The sequence below is a fragment of the Mastigoproctus giganteus genome, chromosome 12, assembly GCF_048544385.1.
Source record: "Mastigoproctus giganteus isolate SK-2022 chromosome 12, ASM4854438v1, whole genome shotgun sequence".
NCBI lineage: Eukaryota > Metazoa > Arthropoda > Arachnida > Uropygi > Thelyphonidae > Mastigoproctus > Mastigoproctus giganteus.
Genome location: NC_143586.1, coordinates 148,610,203 through 148,627,980, shown reverse-complemented (window position 1 = coordinate 148,627,980; position 17,778 = coordinate 148,610,203). Strand labels below are relative to the sequence as shown.

General features: G+C 34.2%; 1 protein-coding gene across 1 annotated transcript in view; it reads left to right on the top strand.

The window, feature by feature from the left end:
* The window catches only part of LOC150077502 (protein lin-9 homolog), a 191,490-nt gene that overhangs the window by 96,195 nt on the left and 77,517 nt on the right, over positions 1-17,778 (top strand). The window contains exons 8-9 of the mRNA XM_090385923.1: positions 4,929-5,062; positions 12,008-12,121. Of these exons, the coding sequence (XP_090242049.1) occupies positions 4,929-5,062; positions 12,008-12,121 (248 nt within the window). The remainder of the gene's footprint in view (positions 1-4,928; positions 5,063-12,007; positions 12,122-17,778) is intronic.

Genomic DNA, 17,778 nt, shown 5'->3' with positions numbered 1-17,778 from the left:
CCTTCCAGCTCTTTTTACCATACTGAAACACTACTTTGGTATGCCAGATACCTTACTTCAGTGAAGCCAGTATTACTTCCTAGACATCTGACGGTTACCCACAGCAACTACCAGGTAACTATCGGTCACAAGAGGCGTCACACATGGGAGTGTGCTTTCAGCTATCCTGTTTGCAGCAATTTTGGAGCCTTTCCTAGCACAAAATTCTAACTTTTTTTCATATACTGATGATCTGAAGTTCTACATGAGTTTGGATCATTCTCATCAGACTCGTGATATTAACTGACATGCTTCTAGGCAGATAATGAGCTTGGAAAATTATCTAGCCTCAAATGGGCTACATCTGTACCCTGCCAAATCAGCTCAACTACTGATAACCAAAAAGAGAGTTAAAAAAAAAGATATCCAGATCTTTGTTAGTGGGGAACAAGTACAAAAGGTGACCTCCCACACCGACCTAGGCCTCACCTGGGATGTTGAGATGACCTTTCAGCTTCACTTTGTCAGGATGAAACAGAAGACATACATGGCTTGTTTGTTTGTTATTTGGTTTTTAGGAGCATTAGCAACTAAGGCCATATTGCTCCGGGAATATGCGGTGGTCATTCCCTGACCTTTCCGCATCCTCTGTATTTGGTGGTGATGGGCTCGAACCCCAGTCTAATCAAGAAGTGTATGCTACGCACTGCTGCTCCTTCCCACCTGGCTACGGAGGCGCCGACGTACATGGCTCTTTGGGTAGTGCGTCAGGAGTTCATGGGTGTGCATCAGCCAGCGATGCTTGCTAAATACATACTGAGATGTATTTCCCCTATTCCTCTCTATGTCTCTGAGATTTGGTCATCCACTCCTACCTAAACAAGTACCTCAGTTTGGAATACTGGCTGTTCAGATGGATGAACTGGATGGTGGGTTACCCTCTTACTATCTCCAAATCTATCCTTCAAGCTAATCTGGGCACCACTCCCTGGAGACATCTCATCACGACAAGAAATGCTGTCGTGTTTGCACAGCTTTTAACTGGGCGGATTGATGCTCCTTCAATATCACCATTAGTCTCTGGTCTAAAGAAGGCAAGAGGAAAACACCCTGGCTCTCTCTGCTGCCTACACTGACAAATATTGATTCCCTGAGGGATGTGTTTCTGGCCAGTTGTCATCAGATCTTTAACAAATTAGGCATCCACCCAGATAAATTCTGTGAGGAAAAGCTTTATAGAAAGGAAATCCTTAAGAATTGTTACCAGCTAATTAATTTTTGATGATCACCTGCTCCTGGACATTACTGACTGCTGCATTTATCTTCCTTTAACTTTTACCTATCTGTATATTTTTACAAACTTTGTTTTTATGCATTTGTAAGTTGAATTCTGTATATTTCCAGGGTTGAGCATGCATGTACCCTTGTACATATGTTCTCCCACCTTAGTCTGTATATTACACACCCTTCTGGCACAGCTGTCCCTCCCGGGATGACCCATGGTGTCTAGTGGTTAATAAACTGATGTTAATAATTAATAGTAATAAAGGTGGGCCAGTTCAATAATGAATAATGATTTGTATTTTTTTGGCCAATGTTTGTGTATATATAACATATAGCATATATATAACGTACGTATGTTATATATACACACAAGTGTTCTATCCAAATTCTTTTAATTTCTTTAATTAATAAACCAGTGCAGCATTTATTGTAACTTATTGTAACTAGACCTCATTTAGTTTATTTTTCCTAGACTCAAAAATTGCATAATTGATTAAAAATAACACCATGTATCTTCATAATTTCTCTTTAGAACTTTAGTGTCCTAGCTAATTTAAATGAATCAAGTCATTTATTTACTGCTGAAAGAAGCAGAATGAAGTCAGTCCCAGAATTATATATACTTTTCTAAGTTCTAATCAAACAGATTTCACAAACGAATTAAATCTCTGTGTTAAATGGTGTCTTTCAACCTATTATATGGCAACAATGACTGCAAGTGGAAGAAGCTGCATTAGCAAATAAGAACTCAAGGGATGCTGAAAATAAAATAGAAATAATTAATCCACTTTTCTGAACTTTTAGGAAGATTAGTAAGTGTAATGACATGAAAAATGTTTCATTTTGGGTTAGAATCCCCCCTTCCATTCAAAAAAGCACAAAATTCTGGAGTTGGTTATATTTTCTTGGCATACTTAATAGTTTTTCCTTCTCAAGAAGGAAATCAGGAAACAGTGGCAGAACTATTTTTTTCAACCCTGCTTAATGCTAAGGCCAATGGGAAGGAAGATGGTATAAGAAGAGCAGAATCCACAGAGGAAAAATCCACAGTGGGAAAAGTTGGTCTTGAAGTAAAAGATGAATGGAAAATCACCTGGAGTAGATGAGTTACCAGTAGAAGTTACTGGGCAGCAGGCAATATTGAACTAAAACGGCTTATGATATTGTCAGCCTAGTTTGGAAAGAGAAAAGAATACCAAATGATTGGACAAGAGGAATCATTATACCAATTTTTAAGAAAGGGTCCAGAAGAGAATGCAACACCTATAGCGCCTCAGTAGCCAGGTGGGAAGGAGCAGTAGTGCATATCACATGCTTCTTGATTAGACCGGGGTTCGAGCCCGTCACCACCAAATACGGAAGATGCGGAAAGGCCAGGGAATGACCACCGCATATCCCGGAGCAATATGGCCTTAGTTGCTAATGCTCCTAAAAACCAAAACAACAGCAACACCTATAGGGGAATCACCCTGTTATGCCACTGTGCTAAAATCTGAGAAAATTCTTGAGAAAAGACTGAAGAATAAAATAGAAGAGAAAATGAGGGAAGAACAGTATAGATTTAGAAGAGGAAAGTCAATAATTAACTTGATATTTGCATTAAAAGAATTGCTAGAAAGACACTGGGAGTTTACCGAGAGCCTTTTTCTGGTATTCTTAGACCTTGAGGATGATAGTGTGCAAAGAGAAAAAGTGTGGGAAAGTTTGGAGAAAATGGTAGTAGATAGGGAGTAGGTAGTGATGATTAAAAATATATATTTAAAGTGTGAAAGTTGTGTGAGGACAAAATTTTTGGATTCAGATTTGTTTTCAGTGTCCAATAGACTTCGACAGGGTAGTGGATTGTCACCACTACTTTTTATTATTGTAATGGATGATATCCTTGTAGTGGTGGATGATAGAAAAGGTGGAACAGCTGGTGTTTGGAGATGATGTTGTCCTTTGGGCAAACGAGGAAAGACTTCAAGAGAAACTAATACATTGGAAAAGAGTAGTTAGTGAGTATAATTTAAAGATAAGTGGCCAGAAAAGCAAAGAAATGATGATGGATAGAGAGGGAGAGGTGAATGTAAAAGGTCTGAAATTGGAGAAGGAAATGTTGGAAGTGGTAGATAATTTTAAGTACCTAAGGAGTTTATTAACAAAGGATGGCAGCTTAGATATGGAAATAACTAGGAGAATAACATCTAGTCAGAGTTTCTTCTATAATGTTAATAGCCTATTATTATGGGCTAGGGAAGTCCAGTTAAGTGTAAAAAGCTGATAAATAGAACATATTTGGTCCCTATTGACCTGTGTTACTGAGATGTGGAGATTGAATAAAAAGGATTCTAGCAGAGTCCAAGCAATGGAAATGAAGGTGCTAAGGACTATGTTAGCTAAAACTAGAAGAGATAAAATATGAAATACTGATATAAGAATGAATTTGGGAATAGAAAGTCTGAGGGAGAAGATGATTGCTTCATGTTTGCAATGGTCTGCATACATGAAGAGAATGAACTTGGATAGATTACCAAGAATGTTTGAGATGAAAATGGGCAAGAAGGGAACAAGAGGAACGAGGTGGAGAGATCAGATTAGAGAAGATGTGGAAACAAAGGGAATTGAGTGGGAAAGAATGATAGAAGACAAGATCTGGGAAGACAGAAAAAGATGGAAGGGCATTGACTCACCTGACCCAACCTTGGGTTGGAACGGTGATGAAAATTAAGATGACTTCATATTTTTATTTTTGTTGTTCCATACCTGTTAAGTGTTTAACTGCTTTTCACAATTAGCACAGTAGTTAAACATCATAAACCCCTTGAATTTGATTTGTTCAGGAGTATCAGCTCTGTAACGTTCTGTAGCAACTCAACATTTGACAGGAAGTTAACATCAGATACTTAAGAAAAATGTAAATAAGCAGTTATTTAAATAAACCAAATGCAACTAGGCATAATATTTTAAGAGTTTAAGATTCTATATCTATATAATATTGGTGTAGATACACCATAGACAATCTCAAAGAAAGGATGAGCACAATATGAGATACAGATTAAATGATGCCTTTCACACTGTTATCATAGTTTTTCTTTAAGAGTTGTCTATAGTGTATCTACACTGATATTATATAAATATAGAATCTTAAACTCTTAAAATATTATGCCTAGTTGCATTTAGTTTATTTAAATATTATCACAAACCTTTGGAAATCTCTCATATTGTGTGATTAACTTTCACAACTGTATTGTCATGTTTGCAATACCAGGGTACATGCCTACCCACTGATGAAAAGCCAACAAGCTTTGAAATGGTGCCATCTGGGTGGTGGTGGTGCCCACCAAGAATAAGTAACAATAGTCTTCGCTATTAGTGAAGTGTTACTTATTCGAGGTAGTGCAATACATGGTAACTCATTGTGAAGGATGAGCACAATATTGAGATACAGATGAAATTATGCCTTTCACACTACTATCGTAGTTTTTCTTTAAGAGTTGTCTATGATGTATCTACACCAATATTATATAGATAAGCAAATTATGGACCAGCATGCCACAAATTTTATATATTTGTTTATAATAACTATTTTTTATATATTTGTTTATAATAACTATTTTTTATTTATTAAAGTAAATTAACTATTTCTTAGAATAGGCTATTTTATAACGAATCTTTTCTTTTAGCTCGCCTTCGCAAACCGCAAGATGGCCTTTTCATGGGATCAATTGATGCAGTTGATACATCAAATTCTACATATAGAATAACTTTTGACAGACCAGGCATAGGGACTCATTCAATACCAGATTATGAAGTTTTGGTATGTTCTGATCTGCTTATTATAACTTAACACTTTCAAGAGTGAGTTCAATGAATATGTGGGTCTTGGGCTGTGAATTTTCTGCTTTTTAAATATAATTTACACAGCATCTAACAAAAAAGATGCAGCAATTGTAATTGCACATAGTTCCCCAACCTGTTATAATGCACTGTATACATAAGTAATGAAAGTAACACAAAATTTAAAGTTATGACCATATTGTATTGTTCAGTTATTTTATCATATGATCTTCTGTAGTGTTTATTTTCTGTTAAATTCTTTATCAGACACAGTGTTTGAAAATGCACCCTTCATCAATACAGAACTTGAAACTGGAAAAGTTCCTGCAAGATCAGTGATCAATAAGTTAAAGAATTTTGAACTAACAAGTGTGAACCAGAAGAGAATAGTTTATAGGAAATGGTCAGTATGTGATGTGGATAATGTATCCAAGATGCTTCTTTATGTGGTCTGAAAAAAAAAAAAAAATGTTGCACTACTTTAAAGCCAAATTTGGCAGCAGTTTTCTGCCAACCTCAGCGTCTCTGGAATATATTTGAAAATCATGTCTTTTATGGTTTTAATGAGAAGTTTACTTTTATTCCAGATTTCAGTAAAGTTTTTGACATGTTTTTCAAATATACATAAGTTATATTTTTCAAATACAGACCTGTAAACTTTATTGATATGAGCTTCAAAGTTACCTTAGTGACATTGATATGAGCTTCAAAGTTACCACATTACCTTAAGTGACTCTGTCCATTTTTATCCTAGAGCCAAGTCTGTGGTGAGCACTTGAATATGAAGTGTTGTTTTGTTTCAGTATTGTTTCAGTATTGGGTAATAGCAGTGTCCTCGTACACCTGTCTAGTTGTTTCTAAAATGTTACAGGTTAATTTTAAATATTTGCCCTTGTAAAAGAAATTGTAAATGCACAGCTTATGCATGGGTTGATTTATTTTCTGTGAGTATTGTTTTCTTCAAATATATGATGTTTCAGACACCCATTCAAAATGAAAGAAGTCTTCAACATTAGGAAGAATAACGATTTATAAAATCAAACACTGATATACTACGTAAAAGCAATTAGTGCAAACTGCAACAGGTGATTCTAAAGAGATGCCAACTGCTACCTTCATCAAGCAAAAATTAAAAAATCAAATTACTGAATAAAATAAATTAACTGATTAAAGTTAAAAATACAGAATAAAGCAGGGGCCTATAATCACCCAGGCAAGCACAAGGGCAGTGCTTGCCTGGGTGAGTCTCCTTCTTAAGGAATGGTGCAACTGCTGCCAGAAACAAGCAAGGAAACCTCCCCCCCCCACTCATGCACCTAACCCAATGAGCAAAAACAGACACCACTAAAGCAGAAAAACACAAGAAAGTTTAGAACCACATTGATCACCTCTTCAAGCAGCACTAGCCCTGTAGAAATTCCCAAAACACTCATTTCCATCATGCCTTGCTAATCGCAAAAGAACCATAGAGGCCGTATGCAAGTGACCAAGAGACAAACACAATGGAAAATAGGTCTTATAATATGATTAACCCAATAACTAGGAAACAAGTCAAACTGAAAAGACAAAATATAAATTTCCACGTTAACCTGTTTTCTGCTCTGTTTCAATTGCTCACATAGGGAATCCGTGGTTTTCTGTTAACAAGGCCATGCCAGAAATGCAAGTGTTTTGGGAATTTCCACAGGGCCAATATGTCCTTAAAGAAGTGGTCACCGTAGTACCCCCTAAACTCTCCTGTTTTACTTCTCAAGAAGATGTCTGTATTCAACCATTGAGTTAGGTACAGTGAGGAATTGAGGAATTCCTTGCTTATTTCTGGCAGCAGTTTAGCCATTCTTTAAGCAAGAGACTTTGCCTTGTTGAGTGTAGGCCTCTGCTTATCTGTTCTGTATTTTTAATTTTCACCTGAGTGAAGGTGGCATTTGGTACCTCTTCAGCATTACCTGTTGCTGTTTGCAATAATTCTTTTAAATGTGGTAACTAGTGTTTAATTTTGTAAATCATTATATGATTACACCACATGTAATTTGCAAACAGGGAGAAGTTCAGAAGAATGATATTTCAGCCATTACTATAATAGCTGATAGCGAAGGTACAAAGTGGGCTTTTCATTTGAAGTGAATGGAATTTTGAAATATAATAAATAACTAAAATTGTTTTGTCTGTCATTGTGGAAAATTTTTGTTTTCAGTCTTGTGAAATCAAAGAACAAATTCAGATCATCTGTCAGATAAAACATTATTGCATTTTGTAATATTATTATTACATTTTTAAATGTAATATGAGTCTTTGCTGAGAACAGAGGGGTTTTTTTTTTTTTTTTTTTTTTTTGTGTGAAAGTCAAGGCTATGATTTAAAAATTTAAATAGAATTTGAATTTGTCCACAGATAGGTTACCCATCTGTGGACAAATTCAATAGAAAAGTTTGGTGAAACTCAAGCAGTTGCTCTTGATATTACAAAGGCTTATGATTTTGTTTTGCATAAAGGTCTTCTAAATAAGCTTCCATCTTATGAATTGCCAATTATTTATATAATTGGATATCCAGTTTTCTCTCTGACCACTCATTGTGGGTGATGGCAGACAGCTCCCTGTTTTCTAACTTCCCCACTAATGCTGGTGTTCTGAAAGGTTTATTTCTTTCTCCCATCTTTTCCTCTTGTATATTAATGACCTTCTTCCATTGACTGGAACTCCTATCCAGAGTTTTTCTGATGATAACACACTGCATCCCACCTTTCAGTTTGAGAAAGCCCTGCACAATCAGCTTTCACTTCTCGAATTTCCACTACCAATTCCTTAAATGCTGATTTTCGGGTAATTCAGTTTTCCAGAAGAGCAAAGATAACTTCAATCCTTCTAAAATTCAGTCCTATCCTATATCTCACAAAAAAGGATTCTTATTCTCCTATGTTTATTTTCAATGACACTCTTCTAGACAAGATCACATATCTCTATTAGGGATTACCCTGATTTCTAATCTCTCTTGACATAAGCATATCTCAAATATTGCTTCCTCCGCATCTGAAAAACTCAGTTTTCTCTAGCTCTCTGCATTTCTTTTCTTCTGAACAGCTAGTGACACTGTACAAATCTAAAATCTACCCTACCATGGAATATTGTTCCCACATCTGTGGCAGTGCCCCCATAACCTCTCTCAAGCTTCTAGACTCCATTCAAAGGAGGACAGTTAGGTTAACCACTTCATGGATTATCCCGAGATATCTCGTTTTTAGTTTTAAAAGTTATTTGGAACTACACAAAATATCTCGGGATACAATAATACCTAAAGCAAACAATAATACCTCCAAATTTAGGACTGAAACATATTTTCTCTGGCATTTATCTGGCTAATTTTGCATTAGGCAGGTAAATCCGAAGTTTTCTCAGGATTTTATTACCCCTGGCAGCAAACGACTGGCCTTCGTTTTACTTATATTGTACAGCAATGTCAGAACAGTAGCGCACATTTCTGTACCGCCGATAAGCAAAATATAATTTGCTGTCCTAAATGCAGAATTCTGAACCCACAAAAATAATTCACAAAAACAATATCGAAAAATATTTCGGTGCCCTCTTACTGCCCGTAAAAAGGTAAAGTGCAGCCATTATCAACCCACTGCAGGATGGAAGCCTCCTCAACAAGTCATGCTGAGGGAAATGGACCATAATTTGCCACGCTGGTCCAGTGTGGGTTGGCAGATTGAGCGTATTCAGCAGTCAGGGGCTTGAACCCTGGTCTACTCAAAGAGCGTATGCTACTGCACTCCCACTCCTGACCACTCGGCTACGGAGGCTGCCGCCCATAAGCGATGCTTACCTCGCCTGTCCACTTGTGGCGGCCGTGCGTCAGAATGTAGTTAGTTCACGATTACTGCTTATGGCGGGTGGTTACTGCTTGTGTGTTCCACTTGATTTTTAAAATTTATTTATATAATGAGTAAGGAAGACTTTTTCTGTGCCTTTCTTTTAGCTCAAGTACTAATTTATTAAAAAAATCTGTATAATTTGCACACTTTTTGGCGTACACGAGATAACTCGAGATAGCCCAAATGGGTTAATTACTCCCATGTATTTTACGAAAAAATTAATAAAAAACACAAACTATACAATAAGTATTCGCATGATGCATTCTTTTAATCTGTAAAATAAAAAAGTAAATCCATTACAGCACATTTTCTGGAAAAAAATGTTCCAGGAAGGGGTTAATGATCCATCTCCTACAAAGTCTCCACTGTCTGTCTCCTAGACATTGTTTCTGTTGCAGCATTTTCTGTAGATACTTCCATGGGCATTGTTCTTCTGAATTGGCTTCTATAATTCCATCTTCTAAACTAGTCCAAAACACATGCTTCACCCAGTCAGCATCCTTTTACTGTCTAACTTCAAACTAACAGAACCAACTTTCCTTCTCCCTCATTTATTCCTTAATCTTCTGTTTTTTGGAACAACTTCTCTTCACACATATTTGATGAAAATTACAATCTGCAAAAATTTAAATCTAATGTCAGCAGTATCTTCTTTCATCTCAACCTTCAAACAATGCATAGTATTAAGTACTGTAGGTTCTAATATCTTTGGGGTTTTCATAAATAAATAAATTAATTAAAAAAAAAGCTCATTGAACATGACTGGAACAGCACCAGTCCTTACCTTTTCCAGAACTTTCCCATCAGAAACAAAGAAAAGTATCATCAATTGGGCAATGATTATGATTTGATACATGCTGCAACTGTGATGAACTTGTTACTTATACAGGCGCATCACTTACTTCATTTTTGTCTAAGTCACAATATCCTCAGATGAAGCATTCAATGTGGATTTTGTAGCAGTCATTGTTATGGTAAGAATTAAATTTATAAAATATTTTAGAATTAACTTAACAAAATATTAGTGTTTAAATAAAAAAAAAAAAAAAATACAATAACTAAGCAGATACCAAAAAGAATGTAACTTACCAGAATTAGTTTTAAAAAAGCTAAGAATTAAATTTACAAAATATCACATAATGTAACTTTACAGGTTATCAAAATTAAATTTCCAATATATTAAATGAAGCAAAAGCAGAAAGCATTCTATTGAATTCTTTATCCACACTGTTAATCCTTTAGACTTTAATCCACCCATTCATCGAGAAAGAGAGAAATTTCTGGGTTACTTTCAGAAAAGACAGTCAAAAATTTGTCAAAAGTATTTTTTTTATTATTTATTAATTATTTATTTTTTTTTTTTGCATCCAGCTCCTTTGTGACTATTCATAGTAGTTAATCAGATTAGTCAGGCAAGATCTCCCCTTAACATATCCATGCTATGCTTTCTATATAATTGTGTTCCTGTAATATGATCCTGCATTATTCCTTTAACTGTTGATTCCATTTCTTTTTTATATGTCTTAATTGCTCACTTTTTCCTTTGATAATCCATCCCCCTTTCTCTATTGTTAAATAAGGCTATGGGGTTGAAATATCTAGCTACTTCAAGTTCCTAAATTGGTAAATGCTCATTCTCTAATTATACATTAATTCAGTCATCTTTCTAGGTTTTTCCATTTATCAAAATTACAATAAATTGTTTCTCAATTTCTTCCATCTTTTTCTTTCTGTTCTTGTAAGAAGTGAATTTCATTAGCTTTGAGCTTCCATTCTGCTTTTTATTGAGTATTCTTGTTAATAACCTTGTTTCTATTTTTATTCATCCTTTCCTCATATTGGCTGCATGTTCCTTTATCATTTTAAATCATAAAGATCCCAAGGATTCTTCCTTTAGGTTTCCTACCAGAATCTGTTACAGAAACTACTCTCAACACACACACACACGTATTACCAGGACAAAGTTAAAACCAGAGTCATAGTACACTAAAGAAATTTTAAGAACTTGAACAAAGAAGGAATCCAGTCTACCATTTTTAATTGAAAAATTGTCTAATTTTGTTCTCTATTCTTTGTCAGGCTTAATGTTATTCAGGAGTGGCAGCGTACCTTGCTCTTTGCAAGTTCAAAGTACACTAAAAAATGAGCCTTATTTCTTTTTTTTTTTTCTTACTAAGGTCCTACCATAAATCAAACAAAATTATACTTGAACAGCATACAGTAAAATTCTCAGTTATGGATTTTGAAATTCTACCATTACCTTTCCATTAGCCAACTAACTTTTCTAGTAGTTGAAGGAACCAAAATGCCTTTTCCAATAGTTCAAAAAGTAACCAAGAGCTTGAGAAGACCCTTTCTATGACTGTTACAATACAATAACTGAAAATAGATATATAATTTAAATTTTCTCTGAGACTAATCATTTTCAAATTCCCTGAGTTTTCCAGGTCCATGGGCATCCTATATAATGTGCTGCCTTATAAATCAGGAAAATCAGGAAAAGTATTTTCCATGGTAGACAGAAACAACCAAATCGTATTGTAGGTGGGGTGCTTTACCACAGGGGCTCTTGTCCTCTGACCTTGTACTGAAATTATTATACATACACCATTAAGTAATACTGAATAAATGATTAATGAGAAAATATAATTGTAGTACTAATTTTATAATACAAAATTGTACTTGTACTGTTACATGAATTTATAATATAGTGAAATACACAATATTCAGTATTATATACAGGTGTATATAATATTGAAAGTGCTTCATTCTGTTCATTTTACTTTCAAAATGTAATATTCTTTGCAGTTACTGAACTCTTGCAAAAGTTCATAAAACTTGTTTGGGGGTTTCAAAAATTCTTCTCTATAAATTAGGCAATTACTGTATTCAATTGTATTAACTTCCTCATTCTTCTTTTGATAACTGATAACTCTCGGTGAGCTTATGTATATCAAAAAGTTAAGAATAACTACAGTTAAGCTTTTTACTTTAGATTGTGTACATTTGACATTGTATTCTTGTATATATTATTTAATTTGTTATTTTACAGAGTAGTGATCTGCCAGAGTTGATGCCAATTTCTGCCTTTGCACAGAAACATAGGCCACGTAATATGTTCCTAACACCACCTCGTTTCATGCCAGGATCCCCTTGGCCTCAACTTGTAAGTATCACTTACATATGGCACTGAAATATTTTTACAGTTTTTAACTCACAGTTCAACCTTGATATACCATGCATAAGTGTATACAGCTTTAGATACACCACAGATAAGATTATTTCCTCCAAGATAAATATAAAATTTTTAAAAATGGGTTTACCAAAGAACCACTAATTTAACACTACAAAATTGGCAAAAGTACAGCTACTACTTCTTAGAGAGGAACTGTAGCTATTGTATTCTCTTCTCCAGTATATACATTACAGAGTGTTCAAACTGTAAAATATTAACATTAATTGTAATTTCCAAATTTTAACTTTTCAATTAACATTAAATATTAATTGAAAAGCTGTAAACGTGTAGTAAATGTAGACGTTGACTACACATTAGGGACCCTACACAAATTATTTTCGGGCAAATTTATATAAAAGGAATGCACATCTCTCAGCATCTATAGCATTCTAGAGTTAACCAGTTTCCTTACAAAAGCAAGATATTTTAGATTTGACAGTGATATCTACAAACAAACATATGGTCTCCCTATGGGAAGATTAGATTTCCAAGAGTGGGGCTTGTCAGCCCCACTCTCGGAAACCACTATCGACAGTCTCCTACAAAAATTTGATTCTATGCACAACAGGCTAAAATACACTTTAGAAGAAATCAAAGTATCAACTTTTGCATCCTTACCATTTACAAATCCAATCATAGACTTAAAACACGTATTTATAGGAAGAAAACACATAGAAAAATTTCTGCATTTTATTCCCATCACCTTTACAGTGTAAAAAAAAAATCAGTTTATATAACCAAATTTACAATATTATTAAATATTGTCACATGCAAGAAGATGTAAAAACAGAGTCATAATACCTAGTTAACGCTTTTATAAAAAGGAAATACCCAACATAGTTAATACAGGACACTATATTAGAAGCAAGAAATAGAATAAATAACCCTTCTACTACAAACCAAATAAATAATATCAACAACAAACAATCTATCAAGGTTATACTTCCATATCAGTCAGTTTGCTCAACAGCTTTGGAACATATTTTCAGGCACTGACATAATGTTAATATTTTCTTCATATGATAGACTAGGAACACTTTTTAACAAATATAAGGAAACATACAAATACAATATTCAAGATTTAAATAACATAATATACCTCATTAAATGTCAGACAACTGTAATGCATGCTATATAGGTAGTACAACATTAAATTTGGATCAGCCAAAACAGCAAATACCAGAGCTTATTATTCTGCAACAGAGCATAGTCTACACACACACACACACACACACACATACCCCTCAAATAGATTAAGCAATAGCCTTAATTAAAGTATACTCGAGCCACAAATTAATACAATATGAAGCCTTAGCCATTGAATGGTTCCATCAAAATTCATCATTTGAAGTTCAAAATACAAAACTTCCAACAACCCTTCCACCAAAATTTGTGGTTTTAACATGTATTAAATTTCCTACACATGATCTCACAATGCATCTGGGGAGTTAAATTTACTATAAGAGTTCACACTTCTTTTCACATAACCAACTGATGATATTTCCAAAAGTTGCACATCGAGGCTCTTGGTTTGGTTCGCATTTTAACTCATATCACAGTTTTTTCATGTATGACAACCTGAGAAAAGAGTTGTGCACTTTTTCTTTCTTTAGGACTATTCTTAACTTGACATTATTTTAACCATAAATACTTAATCACAGTTGTTATTTGATTTTTGATCAAACCAGAATTTAAAAAAAAATAAAAAAAATTTTGCTGTGCTGCTAGGAAATCAAGCCAAAATAAGGAATTAATAAATATTAATATGTGTAAAGCATTTGTGCATTTGTGTAAAGTGTTTATTTTACAAAACTTCAAAATTTAATGTACAAACACTAAGTGAGTTTGTACATTAAATTCTGAATGTCCATAATAAAAAGCTTACAATGGGGAGCCCACAACCTACATTTGGGAAACCAGCATATAAAAGGGTTACATTAATTATACAAGTACTCTATAATATAACTAATTTATTCAAAAGATTATTGGATGTGATTATTGGAGTTTTTTCCCTAGTATACTTGAGTAGTATACTAGGGAAAAAACTGATTCTGTTAGATATACATGTCAAAACACCTATTAAAAAATAAAAATCATCATCATCAGGTATGATCTCGAAGTCGAAGGTTGGTTCACAGTCATGACTTGCCAGAGTTTTCTGTCTTGGGCAAGTCTCTTCAGTTCATGGTACTTCTTAATGTTGTACTATTTTTTTAAGTCATCTAGCCATTCTCTTCTTGGCCTCCCTTGTCATTTCTCTCTCTCTCTCTCTCTGTCCATCCCTCTAATTTGTAACTAGTCTGTACTTTCAGAGAACCCTCTTGTAATATGTCCACTTACTTTTCATGACTTCTTTCAATAAGCTGTAATCACTTCCCATTCTTCTCCAAACTTCTTCATTCCTCATCCTATCAGTTCATTTACTTTTAAACATTCTTCTAGCACATCACATATCAAAAGCATTGATTTGCTTTCTTTTGTTAGAGTCCAAGTTCTGCACCCATAAGGAAGACAGACCACATTAGCATCTCAACATCTGTAGTTTTATTTCCCCGCTCGTGTTCTTTCTCATCAGCTCTTTGTTTCCAAAAAGCTGCATTTGCCATTCCAGTTCTTGAATGAATCTCTCTAGTGCTCTACTGTTGTCAAACTTCCAAGTTATCTAAATTCTTTCATTTGTTCTACTAACCTTCTATTTGTTTTAATTTTACATTCTAAATTTTCATTTTCACTGAATACATTATTTTTGTTTTGCTCACATTTAATCTCTTGCCATACCCTTGTGTGAATTTTATTAAGTGCTTTCTTTAGTTCTGATATACTACCAGTAATTATAATGGTGTCATCTATCTAATCTTATTGAAATTACTTCTGCCTATTCTTATTCTTCTAATGCCTTCTAAGGCTTCTGACATTAATTTATCACTGTAATGGTTGAAGGAAAAGGGAGACCACAAGCACCCTTGTCTTACCCTGCACTTGACCTCAACCCAATCTTTCATTTTGTTGTTTATTCTGAAAGCTGCCTTTTGTAGTAGTAGTAGTGGCATGTGATGCAAGAAAGCAAGTGTATGAGTTATGCAGCATCAGCCAAAAAAAAAAAATTTACAAAACAATTCCCTCTAAATGTTTGTCCAGTTCCTCCTTAAATTTATTTAACCTATCAACTTCCACAACGACAGATGGAAATTTGTTCCAGCAATTAACCACCCGCTGGCTAAAGGCAAATTTCGGCACATCTATTCTACATCTATATTGTTCCTGATATAAATTTCTTATAATTCTTAAATCCTTTCCCTTCACTCCTATTTTCTTAAGCATGTTGCACATTCTCCATTCTCCCATTGTCAACTCTGTCAAATGCTCTGTAAAAAAAAATAAAAACAATAAAAACTTTTGCACTTTAATATATGTGATCCAGATAAATCAGAAATTGAAAGACATAATATCAGGATAAAAATGAAAAGAGTAGCCAACAAATGAGGTTTAGAGGAAGTCTATAAACCTATAAATAAAATGAGAAACATTCTTGGGAATGCATGCACACACACACATACACAGAAGGCATGCCATATACAAAACTTTGTGCAGGTGCAACAAGATTGTACACAGACAAAATGGGTAAGAATAGAAGAGCATTTAAAATTCACAGAAAAGAAGAAAACAAACAAAACACCCACAGCAGAACAAACTTTGCTTTTACAAGGAGTTGTCCTGGTGTTGCACTAGAATTTTAACAAATGATATCATCGACAAGTTAATCTGCCATTTACTTAAAAGATTCACCCCCAGGGGCTCACATCTGGTGAGTATGGGCTTGGCAAACCCAGGGTCCTGAGCTGGATATCATCCTTCTCTTTCTTGGTGATTTCCTTCTACTTCTCTCTCTCTCTCTCTCTCTCTCTCTCTCTCTCTCTCTCTCTCTCTCTCTCTCTCTCTCTCTCTCTCTCTCTCTCTCTCTCTCTGGGTCCTAGGGTAAATCAAAATTTTTTTTGGCTTGTGCAGCATAAGCCTCAGGCTTCCTTGCACCATATGGCTAATAATAATAATAATAATAATAATTTGTGTGAAAATAGTGTAAATGAATTTATGTCCAAGGTCATGAAAAAGTCACTAGCTATTTGAGTTAAACAAGTTTTAACTGCTGGTGGAAATTAACACACACATACAAAAAAAACCGTATTAGTGGAAAACTTGGGTTTGAAGAGGCTTATTTAATAGGATAAGTATAGAAATTATAGTAAAATAAAATGTAAATATCAGAAAAACATAAATATGGAGTTTCACTGTATTTCAATTAATACTTTAACTCTTGATCATGTTTTACTGTTTCTCTTAAAAAATTTTATGGATTTACGGATTAATTATTAACACGTAACTACATAACTTGTGATGCCTCACAATACAGGTATGTCTCGCTTAGCAACAAAGTTCTCAAAAATTAATTATTGAACAGTTGATGAGATTCCATATACTAATGTTCCATATATAATGTTCTAATGTTCCATATATAATATTCATCAGAAAATCTTAAATATAAAATTTGTGAGAGTATAATACAGTAAAAATGAAAGAAGTAAATTTTTCGTAAACAGCATAATAACAGTAACTTGGCTGCCCAACGTTGCTGATGGAAAGTGCGAAAGTTCAGTAATGCACACAGCATTATGATTATGATTAGGATTAATATTAATAGTGGTAAATGATGCCAGAAGGCAACCTTATATGGCATCAGCCAGGGGAAAAAAAAAACTAACTTTCCAATATCACCTGCCCATCCACTCAAAATGGATGGACAGATGATATTACATTCAAATTTGCCTCATATTTGCATTCAAAAAGCAGTGAATGTGTTAATATGGAACTAACCCCATTAGACCTATAATCATGATAAACAGGAAAATTGTAGAATAAAGAAGGAATGAACATTTTTGTTATTTTTATCAATCTTAATAACAGAAAATGAGGATTTTTCTATTGTAGGTAAGGTAGTTGTGATAGTTTAAAAAGTGGAGCTATTGACGTTGCAAATTCTTCTCTGTACATGTAAGGTTTTTATGTCCTTGTTAACTCTGCTGCTCTTTTGTACACCGTTACCTTATCAGCAGAGATGATAAGGTTATGACATGCAAAACCATTGTAACCTCTGAATTGATAAAAAGCTTCTGACATGTCCTTGGGTTTTTAGTAATTTTTGGAGCTACAGCATTAGTATTTCTTCAACTATCTTGCATGTTTCTGTTTTTCTGTGTTCTTGTTTTCAAGGAGTTCCTCAGCAATAAAATCTTCACCTGCAATTTGAATAAACTGAATACATACATCTCAACATTATTCATTAGCCATTGCAGTTTCCTTCATGTTTCTTTGTATATTCTGTGTTGGCTTCCTTGGTCTAGGATACTTTTGGATACAATCAGGTTATAGTTTTCTCCAAACTCCATTCACATTTGGTATCTCAGCTTCTTTCTGTTCTGCTTTCTTTTCCTTTCATGAGTGTTTTGGACTAATTTTAAAAAGACTACAAATTAATAATCAAGTAAACACAGAATAAGTAAATTAGCATATTCAGTACCTTCTACTTATTAAAT